General features: G+C 41.0%; 3 protein-coding genes across 4 annotated transcripts in view; all 3 read right to left on the bottom strand.

Annotated features, from left to right (window-relative positions):
- Positions 1-383, bottom strand: part of kdm4b (lysine (K)-specific demethylase 4B) — a 38,017-nt gene extending 37,634 nt beyond the window's left edge. For both annotated transcript variants that reach the window (XM_035647253.2, XM_035647254.2), the window contains exon 1: positions 246-383. The gene's annotated coding sequence lies outside the window, so the exon portion shown is untranslated. The remainder of the gene's footprint in view (positions 1-245) is intronic.
- A 540-nt stretch (positions 384-923) lies between these two features.
- On the bottom strand, positions 924-12,965 carry uhrf1 (ubiquitin-like with PHD and ring finger domains 1). Its single transcript, XM_035648085.2, has 17 exons — positions 12,812-12,965; positions 9,934-10,096; positions 9,361-9,627; positions 8,602-8,756; positions 7,541-7,756; positions 7,180-7,295; positions 6,885-7,071; positions 6,427-6,550; positions 6,049-6,156; positions 5,766-5,870; positions 5,525-5,631; positions 5,251-5,413; positions 4,916-5,053; positions 4,085-4,196; positions 3,690-3,838; positions 3,235-3,333; positions 924-2,750 (listed from the first exon to the last, which is right to left on the bottom strand). The coding sequence occupies exons 2-17, from the start codon at positions 10,084-10,086 to the stop codon at positions 2,604-2,606; spliced, it is 2,346 nt and encodes a 781-aa protein (XP_035503978.1). The 5' UTR covers positions 10,087-10,096; positions 12,812-12,965; the 3' UTR covers positions 924-2,603.
- Positions 12,966-13,727: 762 nt separating this feature from the next.
- LOC118318102 (small conductance calcium-activated potassium channel protein 2-like) lies at positions 13,728-22,155 on the bottom strand. The gene is made up of 10 exons (XM_035647440.2): positions 20,877-22,155; positions 18,076-19,251; positions 17,508-17,945; positions 17,203-17,298; positions 16,263-16,681; positions 15,876-16,017; positions 15,474-15,584; positions 15,084-15,211; positions 14,859-14,928; positions 13,728-14,658 (listed from the first exon to the last, which is right to left on the bottom strand). Exons 2-10 carry the CDS (start codon positions 19,210-19,212, stop codon positions 14,374-14,376), a joined length of 2,826 nt encoding a protein of 941 aa, XP_035503333.1. The 5' UTR covers positions 19,213-19,251; positions 20,877-22,155; the 3' UTR covers positions 13,728-14,373.
- Positions 22,156-22,628: the final 473 nt, after the last annotated feature.

Raw genomic sequence — 22,628 nt, 5'->3', positions numbered from 1 at the left:
TGTTTTGCACACACACGCAGAACCGGCCACTTGCAACGTTCTAACTGTGCTGCGCTCCACCGAGTCCTGACGTGAGAGCATATCCTCTCGAGCTAACACTAGCTAGCTTCGCGCTAGCCACTTCCATATCTGCAGTTTAAAAAAAATAAAAACACCGCGACGACAGATAAGCGCACACATCTCGATTAAACGACAGCACGGCCTCGGAGATTGAATAAAGATCGATCCCGTTTGGGGCGCATTACCTCCTGCAGTGCGGGTATCACCTTTTCCCCGTTACGATGAATCGATTTGCTTTCGATATGTAAGAATTCCCTGGATCGGTGGTTGTCTTCTAGCATTAGCTAGCTGAGACTGTGTCGAAGTCACGCCCACCCAGGAGAACACCGCCTCGTGATTGGTTGGATGACGCGGATGCTGGGGTAATTTGGCGAGAAAGCCGGTGATATAATTGGTGTGTTCCCTTAACGGACACACAATTTAACCAATGATAATAGACGCTCACGTGCACCCTGTCCTCGATGGTGGTACTTAACAGGCGTGCACGGCACGCACGTACACAGTGCCGGGTTTGTCGAGGTCTTGTTATGGCTCCGTCAGCCAAGAGAGAAATGAAACCCCCTGCAAGTTGAGATGGGTTTTTTTAACCAGTTTTCACATGACCCCTGTATGAGTTCAAGAGTTTACCCTTCCCCTGAATAACAGGAAACATTCCGCAACGTTTCTAGTTCCTGTTGGAATTTCTAAATTGATTTCTACCTATTAAAAAAAACCCATCCTACACTGGAAATGAATGATAGTAAAACAGTTTTATTGTTTTAGTCCTCGTCAGACCTAAGGAAACTAAAGAGGGACAGCACTTCCACTACCTTTGCTAAAATATTCCAAAACAGAGGTGTGTGAGAGGATATAAACAAAAGGCATCAATTCACTTTTTTATTGAATAACACTGAACATTTACTGACACATTTTTTGCACCGAACTCGTGCAAACATTTCTAAAAACTACATATCAAAACTAAAATGGACTAAGAATTATACAATTTTAGAAAATATACATTTCCTGGTTTATGCAAAATCTTTGTCTCTCTGTTAAAAACTCAAAGTGCTGGCATGTGGATGGACATTGTCACACACTGCTGCTGAAATTCAACACCAAGCCCCTCAAAAAAGTGGCAGAACTAGTCAATGACATTGAGATAATTTGGTGGATTCATTATGAAATTTTAGGAGCAGTGTGTGGCTATACTTAAAATGTCAACTTTCCTTTAATGAGATCAGGTAACATGACCACAAGAGACAAAAACCTGACTGAACAACCCCCTTCCACAGATGGCAGTAAAATTATAAAAGATGAAAATTACACATTTTAATTGTAGCAAAAAAAACAAAAACACAAATAAAGTTTCTAGACTCAATTAGGTTTAAATGTCAGAGACAATGTCTAAAGAGCTAGATAGATGGGAGTTCTACATTACACTCTTGGTTAAACACATTTGCTTCTTTGGACTTAATCAAAGTGAACATTTTCAAAACTGGGGATACTCAAATTAATGCCACAGAGTAAAATTCTAATATGTTTGGCTTTCAGGGTTTTAACAAATTCATACCAACTTTTAAAACTGACTTTCAGAAACTTCATATACAAATATTTTAGAAAAGAAAAATCACTTTATGAAAATATAAAAAGTGAGCCAATACACAAGCTATAAAAACCAACCACGTTTGATGACACGATTTCCCAACAAGACACTTTTTCTGAGACACTGCTGAACGGCAGAGAGAGAAAATACGACCCGATTCCGTCTGGGCGCGTTTGTTAAGTCTCATCTACAGTTTACAAAACGGTTTAGTTTCAAAAAAGCCTCTTTTCTCCAAAAGATGGCTTTGTTCACTTGTCATGTTAATGCGAGTTTCAATCATCTGATCATGCCAGAACAAATACAAAGTGGCGCATTTGTAACCTGCGGTGACAACATTACCTCGTCACTCTAGTTAGTCGAGGGATTTCTCGATAGCAAATCAAGCTGCAGTGTTTGCAAACACTGAGACAAACTAAACAAGAGGACTTTTAAAAAGAAACGAGTACACGGCTACAGGAGACGAAATTTCAACTGCATGATCAGGTTGATAAAATTGCATCAAATTCATCCACGAGCCACAGCAAAACGAACAATAGAACCAGATTATAATATAATAATCTTCTACAGGAAGAATCTCTTAACAATTTGAGCAAATGGCTTAACGTTCTCTTAAGGAGTGCTAAACATGGAGGGGTTTTACTTTAAAGTAACAACTTTACATCATCGATAACATTTGCATCAGTTAATGGAACAGAACAGAGTGAGTAAAATTACGGTTTGAAAGTATTACTGGAGGCATAACGGCACAGGCAGTTTATATAGGAACTCTTGATTAATCAGTAACTACACATCAAGGCAAGTCCAAGGTGGAAAATGGGAACATTGAAGTCCACAAAAATTGTAGTTTTATAATCATAAAAAATATATTAAGAGAAACTGATTCTTTATTGCGTATACTGAAAATTCCCCTTACAGTTTACATAGCCTTTCCTCAAGGACTGTGTTAAGCAGATCCAGTGGATCATCGGCCATTGCTGTACCCTGGGAAAAACTGATTTAGAATATCCTGCAGAGGTTTGTTGATGGCCATGGAGTTGTTTTTGCCCAGGTCATGTCTGCAGGCTGGGCAGGTGTACACCTCTGCTTTGAAGGACCGCTGAAGGCATTCCTGGAGTGAAGCAGAAACAATGGCTTTCAGTTCTCAGGGGGTCCACAAGATGGTTACTCTTGTTAAATACCAGTTTGGGATCATATTAAGTTTGTTATGACATTATTTGGTTGGTGGTTTCCCCAATTCTCCAGAATGTTATTTGACAGTGTCAGCTTTAGAGAAAGGCGTACGGTAGGGATGTGACAACAGATAAAAAGCTACCACAGCTCACGTTTAAGATAGCGTTTCACTACTGCACCACAAAAATAAAAGGCATTACCATCCATCATAAAACATCCCTTTACTGTTTGAGGGATTTGATGAAGGAACTTTATATAACAGAAGTCATACTCAAAGAAAATGAACATCCTATATTTACAGATGTGAATATGAAAAGCTTGAAGGTTAATTTAATCGCAGAGTATTGCAATCATGTTTTCCATGAGAATCTTGGTCATTGCTTCTGCAGATTCCTACATTTGGTACAATTAAAGTTTCTTACCCTGCAGACGTTGTGTTGGCACTCTGTGGTGATGGGCTGAAAGACCACTTCTTGGCAGCAAATGCAGAGGAAAACTTCCTCAACCTTGTTCAAAAATTTCTGCAGGAACAAAATGCACAGTTGGGAAGACAATAAAATCTGCTTTCTTACAGACACTGCTACTTTGTCAGATTTTACAGCGCATCCTCAATCTATCATTTGGTTTGGAGAACCTCAATGCTGATTGGCTTTCACAACACTGCGTCACACAAATCTTACACTTGAGTTCAAATGTTTCAGCTTGAGCGTGTGAAGCAATCTTTGCAATGACTTTATACTGTATGTAATCTCATTACGCATATAGTTTTGCTTTGCATTTGGTCTGAAATCACCAATGGATGCAAGACAATCATACCAAGTTTCCCCTAAAAAAAATAACACCTTTGGCCAACATATCCAAAGAGAGTCATCCTCACCGGTCCAAGAGACAGAGACTCCATGGCTTCGTCCCACAGCTTCTTGTTGGGCTCGTCATCCTTGATGAGGGCCTTCTGCTGCTTGGTAAGCTTGTACACCTCTACCTTGACTTTCTTGGGAGTCTTGGCAGGGGATGTCTTGGAGGAGTCTGACAAACACAAAGAAACATTTTCCATTTAGAAAGGGAGGTTGTGTGATAAAGGGTGGAAGGTTTCACTTGGGTTACTACAGGAAAAGTCTATCTACCACCTGCATCCAAAGATCATGATCACCCTTACCACCAATAGTTTACTGTATGCACATGATTTGGAGAAGTCTTACATGAACCTGTCTGAATACTAGATAAAAGTAAAAAAAAAACGCAAAAAAAACCACTCAGATGCGCGTAACTTACCGCTGCCCTGAGATTTTCTCTTCCTCTTGGCCTTGCTGGGTGTTGCCGCCGCAGCCACTGCCTCCTCCACTTCATTTTTGTTCTCCTTCTCTTTCTGATAGCCAGCGGGATACTGAAACCAAACGACATCAACGTTATCACGTCACCTGGATTTTAACAGCTATTAGACGTAACATTTTGCATTTACTAGGCTACATTTACAATGTTTGCACATCAACAAACATGCAGGTGAATATGGAAACTGAAGTTTGTTTTCTAACAATTCAAATGAATTTGCATTTTACTCCAAAATATTATAAATTCTTGTTGAGTGTTTCCTAAAGAATTAGACTTTATCTGTGTCAGGGTACAGGCAAATGGGGTGTTGATTAAAGTAAAAACGCCTGCAATACGCTCTTATGTGCAACTAAGGCCAAGTGTCAGGTACTCAGGGGGGAGGGAGAAAGCCTAAATCCATCTGCCTGCCTACTGAGAAATGCATGCCAGTTTTGGGAACTATGGTAAAAACTTAATAGATGTTTTGAAGACGAGGTCAGACATGTCAAAGCGATTGTGAGGGAGAAAGAGAGCGAGCAAGCACAACAAAGAGCCCGCACACAGCTCTACAGTGATGCAACGGTGGAAAAAGCCAAGTTAGAGATGAGAAAAATTAGGTATTTATTTATTAATTTTAAAAAGAGAGAGTTTTATAAAACCGTAGCACAAAATACTAGGAAACACATTCTACCAAAAATGTGGTATTTGGGACTGATAAAACCCAGAAATACCAAAGTTACTATTTTGCATACAAAAAAAAAAAAAACAATCTCAGTATCACAATTTAATCTCTACCTGCATGATGAGACCAAGCTTCTTGATGCGTTCCTTGCCATCTCTTGTCCACGGTGCCGGCTCATCATCATCGCGTTTAAGCAGATACCTCCACACCAAGAAGCCAGATTTGCCCTTGGCTGGCCAGTATTTCACCACCTGAAGGAAGTCAAAAACATTTCATGTAAAACTACAAACGGATGCTCAAAGCAAAACAATATTATTAATCTGTTGTGGTGAGGCTGGATCATGCAATTTATCGCTGTGATGACTGAATTGCAAGACCCCATTTTTAATATATAAATAGATCTTTTGCTAAAAATGCAAACAGAAACCTGTCCAGCGTATCTTCATACCTTGTATATCCCATCATATCGGTTTCCTTCCTCGGGACAATATTTACTGTGTTTACGACCCTTGCAGCTGCGCACAACTCTGACTGGTTTGCCTTCCCTCCAGTTTTTGGACTCTGCTCCATTTTTGTCGTTGACGGGGACGTTGCAGTTGAGCGCCACTGCCCTGGTGACAGCGACAAAATTCAAGTCAGAAATATGCAAAACAATATGGAGCAAAAACTGAGAAATCCTGTTGATTTAAGGCAGCTATGTGTCATGTCCCTTGGTGTCATACCGGTTCATGTGGGTAAGTGTCTGATCACATGACTGCTCAGCAGTCCTCTTGTTTCCAGACAGATCTCGTCCCCCAGAACCAGTGTAAGTGAACTCATTGCCATCATCCTGCAAAGTAAGACCCATCACAAATATAACACACGACCACAAACCTCACCTAATCTTGACATTTGAGATACCCTTTCCTCAATAACTTTTGTAATCCTGCTACTGAATTTGAAAAATAAAAGTATAAAGCATACCACATCATCCTCATAACCTCCAGCCAGGACAAGAGAGTAGGAACCATCGTTGCTTCGGCCGTGAATTCCAGCTACATGTGGCCTATGGACGCCAGACTCACTGACCTACAAAAGCCAAAGAGGTAAAATATTAATGCCACAGGAAAAAAAATTTGTGGTCATTTAGTTCAAAACAGAGACAATAACATCAAGTTTAACAAGTTGTTTTTCTCCACCTTTTTGCACTATATTGCAAAAGTAGTTTCAACAGTATTAGAGTAAATGACAAGTTGCATGAATTGACCTGGACTCTGAACTTCCACAAGGAGCCAACGGGGACGCCAGGGATCGGACCGTAGTGGTTGGAAGGGACGATGGTGCACTGCTTGGTTCGACCAACACAGGCCATTCCCTTAGAGGCAGAAGTCAAAATTGTCACGTAAAGACTTTGGTGTTAACAATATGTATAATATAGTGGCTACATGTCTACATTGGCACTGAACATCTAAATAGCAAGCCTATTTCTCACAGCACAGTTATGTGCTTTAACCAGTGTAAACACAAAATGATCCTTGAGAAAAATCACCTTTCGAATTGCAACTTGGTTGTACCACTTCTCAAAACATCCAAATTTTGATCTAATAAAAGATTTGCAGTCTGGCAGCACTGTGTTCACACTCACCTTGCCCCAGTCCCTCTGGCTGGAGGAGCTGGCCGAAGCCATCTTTGATTTCTTCTTGCTCTCCTTCAGCTTCTCTCCAGCCAACACAACCTCACTGCTGTCGTTACGGCAACCAGGGCAATACCTGCAACAGCATGACACGTGTCGTAAAAGGTCAAGACCAACTTATTAAACTCAAGTGCTGATTCAAATCATTTCACCGTGTCACACGTAGAATGATATGAAGTGGTTGAGCAAGACAGGTGTGAATGACGATTTGAAAATACTGAACATTAGATTGTATATTAACTGCTGAAAACTTTCAGTTCCTGCCAAAATTGCAACAACATCACAGACGATTACAAGTTTGCCCTTAATCACTATACGACCAGTAATTTCCTAACTTTTGTTTACAAACAAACATCCCAATATCTGAACACTTTTAGGAATTGTGGAGTTCTGCAGCTGCTCTGACTGACCAGTCCTCATCTTCGGGGATGGAGGTGAGTGGCGGGTTCAAGCAGTAGGTGTGATAGGCCATGTCACATTCGTCACACAGCAACTGTTTGTCAGGATCCTGCTTGATGCCGCAGATGTGGCAGTTGCACCAGCGACAGTTCTTTTTCAGATCATCCTTACAGTGCTTGCACTCAGGTCCATTTGATCCTGGAGAATAGAGATGTAATATTTAATATTTTATTTTATTATACAACCTTTTGCTGTCAATGCCTCAAACAAAGCTTTACATAAATTAAAACAACATTGTAAACCTACTTTTAAGTGGACTCTCAGAACCAGGTGGGGCATCACCCAGAGAGCCCGGTTCCTCGATTTTGTAGATTTCAGTCACGAACATGATGCGGCAATCATTAAGAGAGTCGCCGGCATCACTGCAAACAAAAACAAACATGTCAACGTAACCCGCATAAAAGCAATGCAGTAATACATTCTCTTGACAATGTAAAGAACATATTCATATCATAACAGGAAATGAACATCTGCCCACCTGCTACTGTGGCATTAAATATCCAAACAAACTTGTTCAACCACTGTTCACCTGCCACAACAGTTAGATGAGCAGATATTAGCACTTGGGAGTAATTCACCCTACACAGTGTTACAACAACGCCCTTACCCAAGGATAATCTTGGCATAGATTTCCCGCAGTGTGCGCGTCTCCCTCTTCCTCTGGATCTCGGCGTCATACCAGTAGCCGCGCTCCTTGGTGTCGTCTGGGTTGTAGTTGACCATGACGACCATTCCTGCCTCCAGCTGGTGCCACTGGTACACTGTGCGCGCCCGCGGACGAACATCCTTGGCAAGCAACGGAATCACCCCGTTCTCTGGGTAGCTGTGAGAGTAAATGTTACACCATATCAGTTTGGAGTTTGGTGCGAGAAGCCACACACCACCACCACCACGACAGGTGCTTCCTACAGTGCTGCCAGGGAGCGGAGCTGAATCTATAAGAGAATGTTTGACTGGTGGAAACTAGCTGCACCACTCAGATGATCATTCCCTCCAACACTAACGCACTTGGAAACTCACTAACACAAGAGCAACTTTCAGGGAGGGCAAAGAGATTACACCGGTACCTGGTCTAGTAATCATTCAAGTTTTGTTCAGTTTTGAGACTGAAAAAAAAAAAAGATGAAAGTCACTGCGATGTGAGAATAGAACAGGAAGTCTTCATTTCACAACAGAAGTAGATTGACAGATGCTTACTTCATTTTCAGTCAAAAGGAGTGCATGTTATTTTGTCTAACGGCAGATGGTTGGTCTAAATTGATGCTCCTTCTGCCAATATATTAAATTTTTCTATCCGGCAATGCCCATCACCTCTGATGGACTGAGACCAACTTATTGAGACAACCCAACACAACACAGTACGGTCATCGTCTGGTCGTCTTGTACTTGAGAATAGATTAAATGGTAGCCCTCCATGTATTTCGATAAACTAGATACACCTAACCCCCATTTAGTATCCAATTTTATTTCCGACTTCCAGTTTGACGTTGCAGGAGGTGAGCCATTTGTTAAAAATAACTTTGTATGTGGGTCTATGTTAGCAGGGATAGCTGGCAAATTTTGGGTTGACAGTGATAGCTGGGCTCAGGACTCATCTGATTTATGTATTGATTAGTCAAAAACTCTAGAGAAAAGATTCTTTGTGAGAAACAGAGAAAGGATTCTTACTCTTCATATTTAACATGGTACAGTATCTCTTCCTCTGCTGGCCGGGCCTCTGCGGCCTCCTCTTTTGGCGTCTTTGTTGTCTTCGTTACGTTGGTAATCTGGGCCTCAAACCAGGCTCCCATGTTCAAGTCTCTCGCATCCACCATCTCATTAATCTTCAGAAACACACAAGAAAAAAAAAGTCAGCCAGATCTCCAGAGACATTTCAAATGCTGTAGTTGTTTCTTTTGTTTACAGCACAGTTAGTAACAACTAAACTGGCCTTCATCCTTACAAACACGATTTAAAAGTCACATATTCGCATCACGTCATTAAGAAATTAGAAAAAGAAAGGCTAGAACACATCCAAGCCACTTTAACTTTGAGTGAAGTGCATGGACTGCCATCTTAGTCTTGTTAGTGGGAAGTAGAAATGGACAAATAAACCGATCTAAAAACCAGTCCACAGATTACCACTACTAGATTTCAAACCTTATTGTGATCATCCATATAAAATTTCTGTGGCATTTTCCTCACAATGCCATGGTAAATTTAGACCAAAAGCACAAGTGAAAATGAATGCAGAAAATTGAACTTCACGGTCATACAATGAAACTGTTCACCGCCTACCCCTAATATTCAATTCCCCCCAAAGAAAAAGTAAACTGTAATGTCTACACATATACATGTAAAGAATCTACAACCAAGTCCAGTTGCTCTTGATTCGCCACCTTTAGATCACTACTATGCCCTGGATGAATAACACACTTCAAAACGCACCTTGTAAAATCCAAATCCTGGATCGACTAGCTCTGGGGTGTTTGTCTGGGCAGAGGTGCCGGCGGTTTGACCTTCGACCTCTCCGTGTGTAGAATTCTTGTCAGACTCGCTCTGGGTTGAGCCACAGCCAGAATCAGAGTCGGAGAGCTCGGCTTCTTTGTCCTTGCTTTTGACAACATCAGCAGCGGGCGCCTTCTGCCTAACAAGCAGCTGCACTATGTCGTTAAGTCCCACGCTGTAGTCGAATATGGTATGGCCATCTTCCATCTGATAAAAAATAAACATGTGGAACATGATTAATTACAATTCTTTTGCATTTCAGTGGTCTTTGATTAATCCAAGTAGTAGCCATACAACCACAAGGTATTTTTTCAGGGTGAGAAATTTAGATTCCTACTTAATACAAGCTTGTAAGCTGAGAATGAATAAATACAATTCAACAAACAAAATTACTTCTATTAACCATGATTAAGATGGTGCCTTCTTAAATGATACTTTGAAGGTACGAACACAACAACGAAAAGCATCAAAGATGCATCTCTGAAAAAAATGTAAACCATGTCGTCGTCTCACCTGCTTGCCGCGGTAGAACAGCCGCTGCCTTTCCGGCTCCACCTTAAAGAGCTCTGTGATTTTGAGACGCAGCTCATCCACCTTTGTAAGTTTGGACAGGGAGTCCACCCGGTGGGTCTCCTTCCCGTCCATCGTGCGCACTTGAATCCACATTGCAGCTGCCCTGTATCAACAGCCAAACCATGATCAATTAGAGTAGTTATTCCACTAGATACTGACTGACCAAAGCTGGAGCCAAAGCTTTTGATACATTGGCCGGTATTCTTTTATTTATTTATTTATACTAAATGACAAGGGAAATTGATGGGGTAGTTTATCAAATTCCCAACAAGCTAGTTAGCATCTTAACACAAAGACGCTACTTGACTTTGCAAAACTGTCTGCCCAGCTATAACGCATACTCTGGCTAATACATGTACTGCAGATAGTGAGTATTGTAAACAATGGAGTGAGAGCACACTCTGCTGGACAAACTATGTGATGACATTTTATATATTATCCAAATATCTTTTTCGACATTATGATTTGTTAAAAAAAAAAGTTTTCCCATCAGTGCATATTGGACAGCGTATATAGCACTGCAGATATAATTGTGATGGTACAATATCAGCTGGCTGATACATCGGTCAAGTTCTAGTAATAAATCTCATTTTCTGGATCAATAATTGACCCAAAACATTTTCAAATCCAAAACATTTTTATGTCGCAATGTTCTTTAAAAGTGCACAAAACATTTTCAACTGTGGAGAAGAATTGAAGATCTGCTCTGTGTATCAACCTCCATCTTCCCTCATTTTCTGCCAGGGGTGTAAAATTCTTATTAAGTCAAAAGATTTGTTTTGCACCTGCATTAGTAGAGAAATTGATGATTCAATTTTGAAATTTTAGTCTTAAAATTTGAACCAAAATTCACAACATGCACACAAAATTTCTCACTGTTGATAAATATCATGTGGCTGTCAATACGAATTAATATCACGCTTTCTCTTCAGCTTGCCAATAATTGGGAGTATAATTTTAAAATGATGCATTTGTGGATTATCACTTAAATTGAACATGTTCTTACCATGTGTGCGCTTACTTTGAGTTTTTATTATTAAAATATGAAAAAAATTAGTGGATAAAATTTTGATTAAGAAAAACAAAGACTCACAGATTCTGAACTTGTGACTACACATTCAAGCAAAGATACTCACGTTTAACTTGAGTCTGACCAATATATCGGAAGGACCGATATTATTGGTCAACTGATTTGATCAATAAATCAGTTGGCCAATAATATTTAAATGTGCATTTATGTTTAAATTTTTATGTAAAATAAATGTTTGTTATAAGTTATTTGTTTCTCTGTGTATTTTATTTTCAATTTATAGTTATTTATGATAAAGTTCATGGTTAAGCCAAAATGTAAAGCCTTGATTACATCGTCTTTGTCATAAAGGTTTGATCTTAGGAATCATTGACAGATAGATGTGTATATATATATATATATATATATATATATATATATATATATACACATACATATATCAGCAGGTGTATCGGTATCTGGAATCTTGTACTCCCAAATATCAATATCGGCATCGGCCCCCCAGAATCCATATCGGTCGGGCTGTAGTATTTTTTTCTCATGGACATATTTTGATTAAGAAAAAAAGATAAACAGATTCCGAACTTGTGACTGCACGTTCAAGCGAAGGTGATCACATTTAACATTCCTCTTTTCTTCTTCTTTAGTCTTCAGACCACAAAACCTGTGATATGAACACCGTAAACGGATGCCTTTACGAAAAGATTCCTGTCAATTCCGTCCATTACAAATGGGCCCCTTTTTTCTTTGTGTAAAAGAATAAGTTAAACGTTTGTCAGTGGCAGAGGTGTGACTTGATGGTCAGTTCGGTGCACCGTGCAGCAGCTGTCAGCACCGGGCATCTCTCTCCAGCAGGGCATGAGAAAGGGAGGGAACAGGCTGATTTGAATACAGTGCGGGAAACCGAGTGCAGGCCACGCCCAGTTTCTTTTAAAAGCAGGCACATCCGGACGCGAGGGAGCGCTAGCAAACAATGTGCCCCCTCGCTCGCTGACAATAAAACACCACGAAATATCACCGAGGACACAGTTTAATACAGTCGATCATAACAAAAACAACGACAAACGGACATTTGAGTCGCACGGAGCGCGCTTTTGTTCCCATCGAGCAGGAACCGACGAGCTCGGCGGCCGCTCGGCTCTCAGCTGCGGCTCTTGATCGCCTCCGAATGAAAAAAAAAACCCAAAAGCACTGAACGAAACGCATGTAATAACATCGGGAAAACAAAACAAAACAAATCCATTCTCTAGCACGAGACAAGTTGGTTGCATGTTCAGGATGAAAACACGGGTCAATTCACCACGAGACAAAAATAAGGGGGAAAACGAGGAAATCCGTGTAAGGTTGAGCGCGTTTGTTTTGCTTCGCGGTGAACAGTGAAGTGAAAACGCCAGTTGGGAGTTCACGACGTGTTCTGGACGATATGGAGACACCGGGATAAACAACACTGTCGGGCGACAGGCAGTAGTCAAGTTCATCATCCAGCCCTAAACCACGTTACTACTTATTGTGAACATCGCTTTCCACTGGCATGTTTTTAACAATAAAGATATCAGAGCACATCCATCAACGCCAAAACTGTCCGGGGGACTTTTATTTATTCCCCACCCCCCAGCCTTTCATTTTACATTTGTCTGGCTAAAGAAAAACTGGGGGTTGTAAACCAAACAAGAAACGAGGTGGGACTTTGTCAAGTTAGCTAACCTCTACTACTAAGCTAGCTACTGGATAAATAACTCAATGGTTGGGATTTTGTTTTTAAAAGTTATGAGAACGTGACGGGTTTACCTTTGTTTTGTTCGTCCAAGTGGAAATAAGAAGTCGACGTTGAAGGAATAACGCGCACGTTTTCCCCAGTGAACTTCCTCGCAGTGGTTTTTCACAACCAACTCTCTGCCTTGATGGAGACCGATCAATGAGTTATTCTTCAAGACTTTGAGTCCCCGCCCGCTGCGAAAGTGCAGCGCCGCCGTTGGCTACTTTTCTCCGAGTGGCTCACTCTCATTGGACGGCGGAGCTGTCGATCTGCAATGTGACTGGAGCTTAGCCTCAGCGCGCGAAATGACATTCTCGTGGGCGCAGCTTGCCCCCGGCGGAACTATCGCGAGACTACGCAGCGCCATGTAAAACCCGTAGCATCGTGACTTTGTCCTGGAGAGACAGATGGTTGGTTCTGGTAAACAACCTCACTTGTTGAGCTGATGGCGGTGTCCTGAGAGTTGAAGGCCTCGCTATATGGTGCCATAGTGGCCTTTCCGTCTTCAAACTAAGCGTACAAAAATGTGTTTAACTACAATGTGGAGCCATCCTACTGATTTAACGTATAGGCTACTAATTAAGTTGTATACATTTAACTCTCCCTCAGTTTTTGCAGGAGCTGAAAGCAAATGACATGTTCACACTGGAGCAGTGGAAATATCAATACAATATCTGTGTTTGGGCACATATAATAACTATAATAAACTTGTGCCATGGATGGTCACTGGATCCTGTCACTCGCCAGGATCAACAATCAATCAGGCAACAAGTAATAAGAAATAATAATAAAAAAAAACGAACATGCTCTAAAACCTACAACGGACACCTAAATGTATTTTTGATGGACAGAGAATGAGAGGACAAGGACAGAAATAAAGCTCTGAAAAAAACATCTTTATTATTATAAGTGATTTAATACATAGGCTATACATAATGTATTCAAATAAATAAAATACTATGTGGTTGCTACAAAAATAAAACGTTTTTAAAAAGGGCAAGTTATATGTCACCTGTCTCTATTGTCTAAAACCCCCAAAAATATTTAGGCTAATTCCACAAAATACGGTTTCAGCACTATAAATACTGTTCCCAAATTATTAAAAATAAATATATTTTACTTATATTTTTCTATTCTTTAGAACATTTTCATGTATACAACTTAAAGAGCAGTGACAGCACCTGGACATATACACAGCCACAATGCAATTTACAAGAAGCAGTGAAGCACCATATGTAAATCAAATCTCAAACTGCAACAAAAAAAGAGAAAAAGAGACAAAAAATTAAGAGTGTGAGTCAAGTGAGTAAATAAATATATATGATCATATTTTGAGTGACCACTCAGACTAAATTTCTCACAAGCTCAGTTTTAGTTTGTACCAGACCATTTTTGCTTTGGAAGTAATATTAACAATAGAAGACCTCTTCTCCATGCCTTAATAGCTAACACTTCGCCTCTCATAGGAGCTGCTGAGCAGGACTCTACAGCTGTAACTCCCAGGGGTGAATGTGTGTAACTGAATGATCATGTAGCGGAGAGTTACTAAAAGTGCATGCCAAGAAAATGGTTGCAAACCACTGGGCAAGGCCTATTAGCTGTACGGTGTCTCTGGAGTGGGGGGCCCTGGACAGAGCTGCCTGGCAGGGACCGGACAGCACTCGGAGCTCAGGGAGGATGACAGAAAGTGGACGCGACAAGCCAAGTCGTCCAGGAAATCCTTTTGCAGCTTTGTTATCGCTTGAGTAAGCACAACTGGCAGCGACTGCACACCGAGAAGGATGGAGTCCAGTTTCTCCTCCAGAGCTACGATCCTCCTTTCCAGCTCCTCGCTTCGATGCTGCAGCTCCAACACCAGATCGTACATTATGTTCTGAGTCTGAAAGCATCAGGGTGGACAGATCACACATCTGACTTTACAGCATGCTGTGGCCACTTTGAATAAGTGTCACTCAGCGTATTTTCAGATAGAGATTACAAAATTAAGTTAAGGAGGAATAACTTCACAGTATGAGCCAGTAAAAAGTTCTCCTCTAATAATTTTTTGTTGTTGTTGTGAAAAATACTACATATACAGACCTTGGCAAGGTCAGCAACTGTATTGGCCTGGTCAGTTAATTTCCTTTGCTCCATTTTGACTCTTCGCAGTCTACGGTTGAAAATCAAAACAGTCACTTTTGTGCCAAGTATAAATGAGGAAAACAGTTTGTCTTGACAACAACAGAGGTCATAACCAAGATAACAGTATTCAACATTTAAATTTTTCCTGCAATATTTATACATGTTATTCAAAGGCATTCCTACTGGTGGATGGCTTGCAGGAATTTACGCTGATGGTGGCGTACTCTGGAATGATCAATCTTCTTGACCAGCTTAGTGTTTTTGTAGATGAGCCACGTCTCTCTCAACACGTTGGCCGCTGTGTTTTTTATCTGAGGAAGGAATATCATACAGATGAAACATCAGAGTTGAAATAGCATTCACAAACTAGCAGAGCAGCATTTACAGTAATTCACATAAAACATTAAAGTAAAGTGTGTGTCCATTGCTGATGAGTTTCCATTGTAAAGCTCTTGAGACATAAACCAGACAAAACTTAAACTGACCAGTCTGTTCCGATTGAGTTTAAGTCATAATATCTTAAATAATCTACAATAATGCACAATAAATTTGCATATCTGATATTGAAATAACCTTTTTGTAGAGTTGAGTATCCATCATGAAATTATGGACATGCTTTTCAGCTCGGGTGAGTTCTGACTTCCTTGCAACAACAGCAACAACTAAAGCCGTGCAGCCCGCTCCCTGAGGAGAAAAGCAGGGGTTAGTGACACATTGGCATTAGGCTTACGAGCAAATATGAATAAAAGTCTTTAATGAAAACCATTTACAACTGTCCTTTGATATATTCCTGCATATGATTTTCATCAGTTTTATACAAATGATACAAATACATTTCCAGATTATGTTGACTATAAATTCAAGGCCAAAATGTTTTTGCTATACTCATAGTTTGTAATTTGGCTTGTTGGTTTGCATACAGTTTTTTGATTGGGTTACATGTCTGGTTCTACGGTATCTGTATATGAGTCTCACCATAATTCCTGTTAATAGGCAAACCCCTTTTCCACAGTAGGTGTGAGGGACCATGTCTCCGTAGCCGATCGACAGGAAGGTGATGGATATCAGCCACATTGCTCCAAGGAAGGTACCAGTTACCTCCTGCGCATCATGATACCTGTTAAGACATGAAACCTAACTGCAACAGCAGTTGATGTAAAAACCGAAGAGCTGTGCTGTGTAATGTCAAGGTTGATGTTTTAAAGTAGACTACCACTGATTTGGATTTCTTAAATTAACATCAAACATTTGAATACTGCGGGAAAAAAATACACAAAATTTTTGATGATACTTGGTAATACAACTGTTTACTAAAGGTAAAAAAAGGAAAGAGTGAGCAGTTCAGAAATGTTTTCCAGATACCTCTCACAGAGGCGCACGGTCCATGCTGCGATGATCCAACAGGACACACTGAACACCAGCAGGACTGTGCCGGGGCAAATGGTCATCAGCGTCTTCATCACAAAACGAGTGTCAAAGTTGATCTTGTTGAGCGCCCCGATGCTGCGGGAGGAAGCGTCGGTGAACAGTTTGCTGTGAAGCAGCATGACCCGACCAATCAGGTAGAGGCGCAGGAACATCGGCACAGAGAGGAGGATGTCCACATCAGTGTCCCCGACTGATGTGGTGTGACTGAAGGCCAGTCGAGCCATCCAGGTCAACACATACTGGCCCGGGATTGGATGGATGGCACAGACAAGAAGCTCAAACACAACAAAGATAATCCGCTCGAGGGTGATAGCTATCCTCCAATCATCTGCCCCATTGTCCACCATGAACAGCTGTAGTCCAGGAGAGGAGGAGAATAAGAGCAATTAATAATCAAATAACCCAAATATAGAGAATCATCTATGATAAACAGATTTGTTTGGATTGTAGTTTTCCATTCAATGTTTTATTCCTATGATTGATAAATCTAGGAATTTGGGGATAATAGCCAAATTACTCTCTAAGTTAATACTATTGGCACCGATGTGCGTCTGCTCTTAAATTTTAAAGCTATTTTTGTCGAGAGGTCCATCTTGGGTACAAAGAGTAGCCTACCTTCCAACTAAGTTACCCTCAACAATGATTTGGCTGTGAAAACAATTAAAAAGATCAATATATTAAAACTTCTAGTAGACTTCGGTCTTGTACTCGATGACATGGGCTTACATGATGACATCAGAGCAGATTCCTTAGAATACAAAAGAAGGCTTCGGAAATAGCAAAATAAGTGAGCATTGAGGTTTGAGTGTTTATCACATAATTAGCCAAATTAAATGTTTGTTTTTTTTAATTACAATTATCTAATAGTATTTACCTGGATTTCCCTTGCATGGTACATCACAATGAGTCCAAGAAGAATAACTGTAGAAAGGCTGATAAGGCCTTTCAGAACATATGAATATATGGATTCCTGTCAACAATGGAGACAAAAAAAGGCAAAAGAGGCAAAGAATGTCACCAGAACGAATAAACTATGACAGAGGTGCTATGCTGATATCAGTTTCATGTTTGAGTCAGTCTTCTGTCAGTAAGCAATGAGCTTTTCTTGGCTGCATTGCTCAATGGTATCAGATATCAATATGAATGAATGCATGAATACATGAGTCGGAAGAGGATTACCTTGCTGTAAAATCCCCTGGAAAGCTCTGTCTCAATCACCATGACAATAATGCCAAACATCCCGCAGACCAAGGCGTAGTCACTCAATTGTTTGCGCTTCCCAAAGAGAGCTCTTCTTTGCCCCAGGCGGTAGCTAATGTCCTTAGTCCTCTTCTGTGGTGCGCTGCCTTCGTCATTGGTCAGGTTTTCACTGTTGGCCTTACTGGAGTCGTCCCTGATGACTCTGGAGAAGGCGTCCTCCAGGACGCCACTGTGAAGAAGCTGAAGAGGCTGCTGGCCTGAGTGAAGATCTGCAAGACTGGATCTTAAAGTGCCATGGCTGCTCAGCGGCCGCACGGCATCCCCGTTAACTGAACCACCAGTGTCTAAGTTGTCAGCTGGTGGGGGAGTATGTTTAGGGAGGGAGAGTTTGGATCCACTGAGTTGCTGAGAGGTCGTCTGCAGGGGAGACAGTCGGAACAGGGAATGTTACTCATCAGACAACAAATCTGGGAGAAACTGTTAACAGTATATCAAGAGAAATAGGACTGCCTTAAAAGAAAATACAATATTGAGAGAAATCCTGTACCTGACTTTGTCCATATCGAGCTCTTCCCTCCACTGAATCCTGGTTCTCTAGTGAACTATACTGGCTGATGGAGAAGGATTGAACACTTTTTTCACTGGCTGGTGTTGATGACCTCTTCAACTGTGACTGAGTACCAGTCAGTAGGTTCTTAGGGAGATGACGGCATTTGAGGAAAATGGAGGGATCCCCAGCTGGTTTACAGGTTTGATCGCCAGTTGTCAAGCCGTGAGAGTTATGCTTTTGACGTTGTTGAACTAACAGTGGTTCTTTACCAAAAAGCTCTCTCCAGTTGAGGTCTGCAGCAACAGCTGGCTCAGGCCGTTGGTGAAGTTTCTGATTTGTTTCCAAACTCTCGACAGAGTTTAGAGGAATGTTGAACATATTTGGACAAGTTGGCTGGCTGCTGTCTTTGAGGTTAAAATGATTGCAAGGGTGCTGCTGTAAAAGCTCGTCTCGACCTTCTTGGTCACTGCACTGAGGCATGAAATTATGGTGCGGATGGTTTGCTGCGGGTTTCAAAAGATCCTTTTGGTTTGTTTGCTGTGGTAAAACCTGGCAAGTGGCTGAACATTGGCTGCTTTGAGAGAAAGACTGGGCTTGCAGAGAAGATGAAAAGCTCCTCTTATTTGCAACTCTGGAGAGGCAGTCTTGGAGTGTGCTGTGTGTTGATGGTGCTTGAAAAGTGGAAGTGTCTGAATGCTGATGTGCATCAGGACAGGAACAACCACATTTGTCATTGTGGTTTGGATGCCCCACGCCGGTCACTACTCTTTCTGCTGAGGGCGAATCATCCGCTACGCTGCTAACCTGGCCACAAAGAAGCAGCCACTCCTGATTGCTTAGCTGGGATAAGGTTAAGTTTTGGGTTTTCAGCGGCGACATCTGGGCTGGAACTCTCGGAGGATTGATTCCATTAGACATTTCATGGCGTGGAACACAGCACAGGCTTGTCTCCTGCGGGGACGACGATGCTCCAACTGAGGCCCCGGAGTGTTGATCACACTTCCCCTCAGGTACTTTTGTCTGAGGGGGTGGGCCCCCTGAGGTGCAATGCTCATGGTCCCCGTTGTGGAAGACTTCACCTGTTGAGTCAAGACGTCGCGTTGCATTGGTGGGTTTAACCAAAATCAACCTCATGGCATCACTGTAGAGATGAAATGAGATCTGTCACTGTCACTGGAAACAGAGAGGAGAAATGAGACAGATGAAAATGACAAGCAAAAAAAGTTCCTGAAATATATTTGAACGAACATATTACGCTTAATCGATGGGTTTTTTTTCTCCAGGGAAGATGATACAGAAGATGGTCAGGCAGATCAGTGCACTGTCAGCAGTTATGTGGGTGTTGTACTGGACTGTTGTGGTGAAGACGAAAAGTTGTCAATTTACCGCTCAATCTACGTTCAGACCCTCGCCTATGGTCATTAGCTCTGGGTCGTGACCGAAACGATAAGTTTGCGAATATAAGGGGCCTAAATGAGTTTGCTCCGTATGGTTGCTGGGTCTTAGAGATAGGGTGAGGAGTTTGGACCCACGGGTAGACCACCAAACTTGCTGCAGGGCCTGGGAACACCTCGGGATCCCTCAGGAGGAGCAGGAAAGCGTGGCTGGGCAAAGGGATGTCTGGAACACCCTGCTTAGCCAGCTGCCTCTGTGACCCAATTTCGGAATAGCAGAAGAAACTGGAAAAGGGAAGTAACTTTTCTAAAAATTTGGACAAATTTTGAAAATGAGAAAAAATAATGATTTCACATAGAAACTAAAGAAACATTAAGCAAATGTTATTTTCCCTGAGAAATAAAGTATTTTAAAAGTGGCGTGGCGTTTTTTCGTCTTTCTTCTCCTCTATAATGGCCTTAGCTCACCATCAAAAATTGTCAGAATATTTGTCAATCAAAAAAATCATTTGACTAACAATTCACTATCTTAAGTGAGTATCTTTTATTCAAGGGGTAATCCTCGCAAGGAATTACTGAGCCTCAGATTGTATGTTCAGCTGGTTAAGAATGAGAAACATTCTGTCAAAAGCAGATGTGACCCACCTCTCGTGTTAGTCTACTGTGCATGGAAATCATAAAGGCTCAGAAAATTAAACAGATCAGTTTCACACAACATTCAGGTATTTTAGCGGAAATAAATTCTTAATGTGGGATTATTGTCATTGGAGTGTCAATGTGCTGAAGTCTTTATCTAAAATTGTTTAGGAAGCAGAGTAGAATAAACATTTTGTAACAGACATAATAGCTTTATAAGTTTATTTCTTTTAACTGTGCTATTACAAACTGTATATTCTAAAAAAAAAAGATATCCACAGATTCCCCCAAGATGATATGATCATGTACAGTCCATTAAAGTCCTCTTCCAGGGACTATCATTCAAACACTGTAACTTGTAAATTGTCACATTTTTAGAAAATAACTAATCCATCCTTTTATTTTCATAAAGGATGTCAACCTAATGTGATGAGGACTGATTCCAATTTATGTATATAAATGATTAACTTCTAAAGCTCTGCCCAAATGGTTGGTTAATCACCGACCTCCACGTAAAAATAATGAGCCACAAGAAAATATAAATACACAAGCATAGTGACAACCTTAATAGTTTATCTTAACTTGTAATAATAATAATAATAATAATAATACATTTCATTTATAGTATCACTGGATACCACTAATCATTTTTGAAGGAAATGAATTGATCCAAATAATGGTTGCCTTTGAACATATACATTTCTTATGAATTTCTCCTTAAAATATATAGAATGAATCTATGAACAAATCCCCACAGGTGATCATTACCTTATTCTTCCATGTCTTGTTTCCTCCAGACTTAAAGACGCAGGTTACAATTAGGGAGTGTTCCCAGTGTGCAGAACAGAAGTGGTAAGAAGGGCAGCCTGAGTGGTGTCGGACAGCGGATTGCCTCCTCCCAGTTGATAAAGAGCTTCAGAGACACTTTCCTTTGAAAGTAATGATTAGAATTGAGTGGGAAGAAATAAAAGGGCAGCAACAGCTGGCCTCGTGCAGGGTCGGTCGACATGCAAATAAACGGGGAGTGGGAGGGCGACGGGAGAAGCAACAGGTTCGGATGCAGAAAAACAAAAAGCTGGTAACATCAGACCAGAGTGATCAGGCGGAACATCACACGTACACAAGCTCAAAGAAATCCGTCTGAATTGGAGTGGACTGATTGGTTGCTAAGGGAAAGAAAAAAGCAATTGGTTGCTTTCAATGCAAAATGGAAAATAAAAGGTCAGTTGAACTTGTCATTAAAGCCGTATATTTCAAAGGTCTTCACAGGGTCTCTTATCTCCTCCGCCACAAGAGCCCTGCTGGACAAAAGTGTCCATTTATAAATCTGCCTCAAATGAATCAAGCCAGTGAGTACAAGGCCTCGCTGCGTGTCCTGGAAGATCTAACGAAGGCAACTGCTGCAGCAATTTTGCTCAATGTTAACACCACCCCATACATATGTTTAAAATCTAGATTCAGTCAGCAGGAGTGATGCCTTCTTGCTCAACTAACTACTTATTACTTCAGTGGTTTTTTTGTTTTTGTTTTGCTCTTTGGACAAACGAGAGATCTGATGCCTCTCAATGTGTTGTACAGGTCAAATAAAAAAAAAATGTGTTCAACAAATGTGCTTGCTGGACTTATAGCCAAGTATTGTGGCTCGGCAAGTACTTATTGCTTTATTTAGGGCTGTAGCTTTTTAAAATTATTTTTTGCCTTTCCCAATTATTTAAAACCTGTAAATGGCTTGAGTTGTGTAAGAGCCTTGTTGTTCTTTAAACCCAACTTCCCAGATAAAACCGCTGGTGAACTATATTTGAGTTACTTGTTTCACTTTACTTAATTTTTCGTGACTTCTTGGTGTTACTTATAAGGCTATATATACACATAAATAAATAAGCCTAAATAGATATATTCCGCTCTGCGATTGTGCTTTCTGTCTCTTCACCTGGCATCAGACAAACCTACAAAGCCTGCAGCCTGCTGCCTCAGCAGCTCAGTATTTGAATGTTGCTGCGCTGGAGAAATCCTTTGTGACCAACAGAGGCACTGGTCACAAAACACATTTTTAAAAAGTAATTCCACGATAAATTCAGTTTGTTGTTGTATCGTTTTGTTTCTTCCAGAGACGTCTCTCCACACAGTAGCGAACGATCCTGTTGTGATCTTTATATGGCTCATTAAAATTAAACGGTGATTCGTGATCGGTGACACAGTAACACAGCAGCAGAACAGCTGAGGTTTTCAACTGAGATTTCACCATCCCAACATTATCTTGAAGGCTAGGAATTCAAAGTCATAGCTTTAGCTAAAGCAAAGGAGTACAGCAGACAGAGAGGCCAGTCACCTACTGAGATCCAGAGAGGGTTGTTTTGTTTTTTTAAAGACGAATGTCTCATTTTGGTAATGCTGTAAGGACGTTAAAGTTCTAGTTGGTACAGGTGGGTTAACACAATCGAGCGACTTCACTTAAAAGAAGGCACACCAGGGCTCTGACAAGATATGAGGCCAAATGTATACCTCAACTCTGCCCATGGC

The sequence above is a fragment of the Scophthalmus maximus genome, chromosome 13, assembly GCF_022379125.1.
Source record: "Scophthalmus maximus strain ysfricsl-2021 chromosome 13, ASM2237912v1, whole genome shotgun sequence".
Taxonomy (NCBI): Eukaryota; Metazoa; Chordata; class Actinopteri; order Pleuronectiformes; family Scophthalmidae; genus Scophthalmus; species Scophthalmus maximus.
Note: the sequence above shows the minus strand (reverse complement) of the source record. Positions and strands in the feature narration are given on the sequence as shown.